The sequence below is a fragment of the Ammospiza nelsoni genome, chromosome 29, assembly GCF_027579445.1.
Source record: "Ammospiza nelsoni isolate bAmmNel1 chromosome 29, bAmmNel1.pri, whole genome shotgun sequence".
Lineage (NCBI taxonomy): Eukaryota > Metazoa > Chordata > Aves > Passeriformes > Passerellidae > Ammospiza > Ammospiza nelsoni.
The window spans coordinates 2,916,427-2,918,106 of NC_080661.1; the positions used below are offsets into that span (position 1 = coordinate 2,916,427).

The following is a 1,680-nucleotide window of genomic DNA, read 5'->3' on the forward strand; positions in this document are numbered from 1 at the left end:
ACGTCCTCCCCTTCTTCTCCACTCACCACCTTGTCTCAGAGAACTCACTGTTCTCCCTGAGGGCAGCAGAAATGCAGAGAGTTTCTGACATCCAAAAATAATCAGCAGGGGAGATGAAGAAAAGCTGTAAATAACACTAGTACATTCAAACAGACTTTACCATTCCTGTTCTCTGGCAGTGGGAGGGCAGATGCTGACAGGGCTGTCTGTGTTAACAGAGATTCAAAGAAGAACACGAGGACAGGTCCCTGTGCCCCTCCTATGTCTGCACAGCAAGGCTGAACTATAAAAACCTCTGTGTGTACCTGCCCTGAACCTGAAGTCCCAGTCAGGCAGCACCAGCCAGGGCTCCAAACTTGGAGCTGAAGAAAAATCTTCTGGAAATTGAAAAGGGTGTCAGAGTGTTACAGGAGAAGGGTCTATGGAAAAAGGCTTTGATTTTGCTGGAAGAAGTTTCTCCTAACCGGTCACTGACTTTTCTCCATGAACAGCTCCCAATGGCCAGAGAAATCAAATGTCCAACAGCAGCTCCATCAGGCACTTCCTCCTGCTGGCATTGGCAGACACACGGCAGCTGCAGCTCCTGCACTTCTGCCTCTTGCTGGGCATCTCCCTGGCTGCCCTCCTGGGCAACGGCCTCATCATCAGCGCTGTAGCCTGTGGCCACCACCTGCACATGCCCATGTTCTTCTTCCTGCTCAACCTGGCCCTCAGCGACCTGGGCATGATCTGCACCACTGTCCCCAAAGCCATGCACAATTCCCTCTGGGACACCAGGGACATCTACTCAGGATGTGCTGCACAGCTCTTTTTTTTTGTGTTTTTCATGTCATTAGAGGTTTCCCTCCTGACCATCATGTGCTACGACCGCTATGTGTCCATCTGCAAACCCCTGCACTACAGGACCCTCCTGGGCAGCAGAGCTTGTGCCCACATGGCAGCAGCTGCCTGGGCCAGTGTCTTTCTCTATTCACTGCTGCACACAGCCAATACATTTTCCCTGCCCCTGTGCCATGGCAATGCCCTGGACCAGTTCTTTTGTGAAATCCCTCAGATTCTCAAGCTCTCCTGCTCCAAATCCTACCTCAGGGAACTTTGGCTTCTTGCTGTAAGTGTCTTTGTAGCCTCAAGCTGCTTTGTGTTCATTGTTTTCTCTTATGTGCAGATCTTCAGGGCCGTGCTGAGGATCCCCTCTGAGCAGGGACGGCACAAAGCCTTTTCCACCTGCCTCCCTCACCTGGCTGTTGTCTCCCTGTTTCTCAGCACTGGCTTTTTTGCCTACCTGAAGCCCCCCTCCATCTCCTCCCCATCCCTGGATCTGACCCTGTCAGTTCTTTACTCAGTGGTGCCTCCCACCCTGAACCCCCTCATCAACAGCTTGAGAAACCAAGAGCTCAAGGCTGCAGTGTGGAGATTGGTGACTGGGCAATATCAGAAACATTAAACTGCTGGCCAATTTCTGCAAATCACTTGAAATCAATATAACCTTTCATTGTTCTAGTTGGGTATGGTGGTTGGTTTATTATTCTCATTATTTTTATTTTTATTTAGTATTGTCCAAATGAAATGCTACTGGTTTTGCCATTTCTCATTTCATTTCTCTCCATCTTTGCTGTGGCTCCAGACTGTGTCAATGAGGAGCTGTGCTCTCAGTGGCTCTAAAGGAGCTAAATGATCTCC

At 49.8% G+C, this 1,680-nt stretch overlaps 1 protein-coding gene across 1 annotated transcript; it reads left to right on the top strand.

The window, feature by feature from the left end:
- Positions 1–517: 517 nt before the first annotated feature.
- LOC132085213 (olfactory receptor 14J1-like) lies at positions 518–1,444 on the top strand. Its single transcript, XM_059490582.1, has one exon. The coding sequence runs from the start codon at positions 677–679 to the stop codon at positions 1,442–1,444; it is 768 nt and encodes a 255-aa protein (XP_059346565.1). The 5' UTR covers positions 518–676.
- The last annotated feature ends 236 nt before the right edge of the window (positions 1,445–1,680 follow it).

What these genes read in the sequence shown, in the direction of transcription:
- LOC132085213 (XM_059490582.1), top strand. Translation starts at nt 677, where the DNA reads ATGCCCATGTTCTTCTTCCTGCTCAACCTGGCCCTCAGCGACCTGGGC.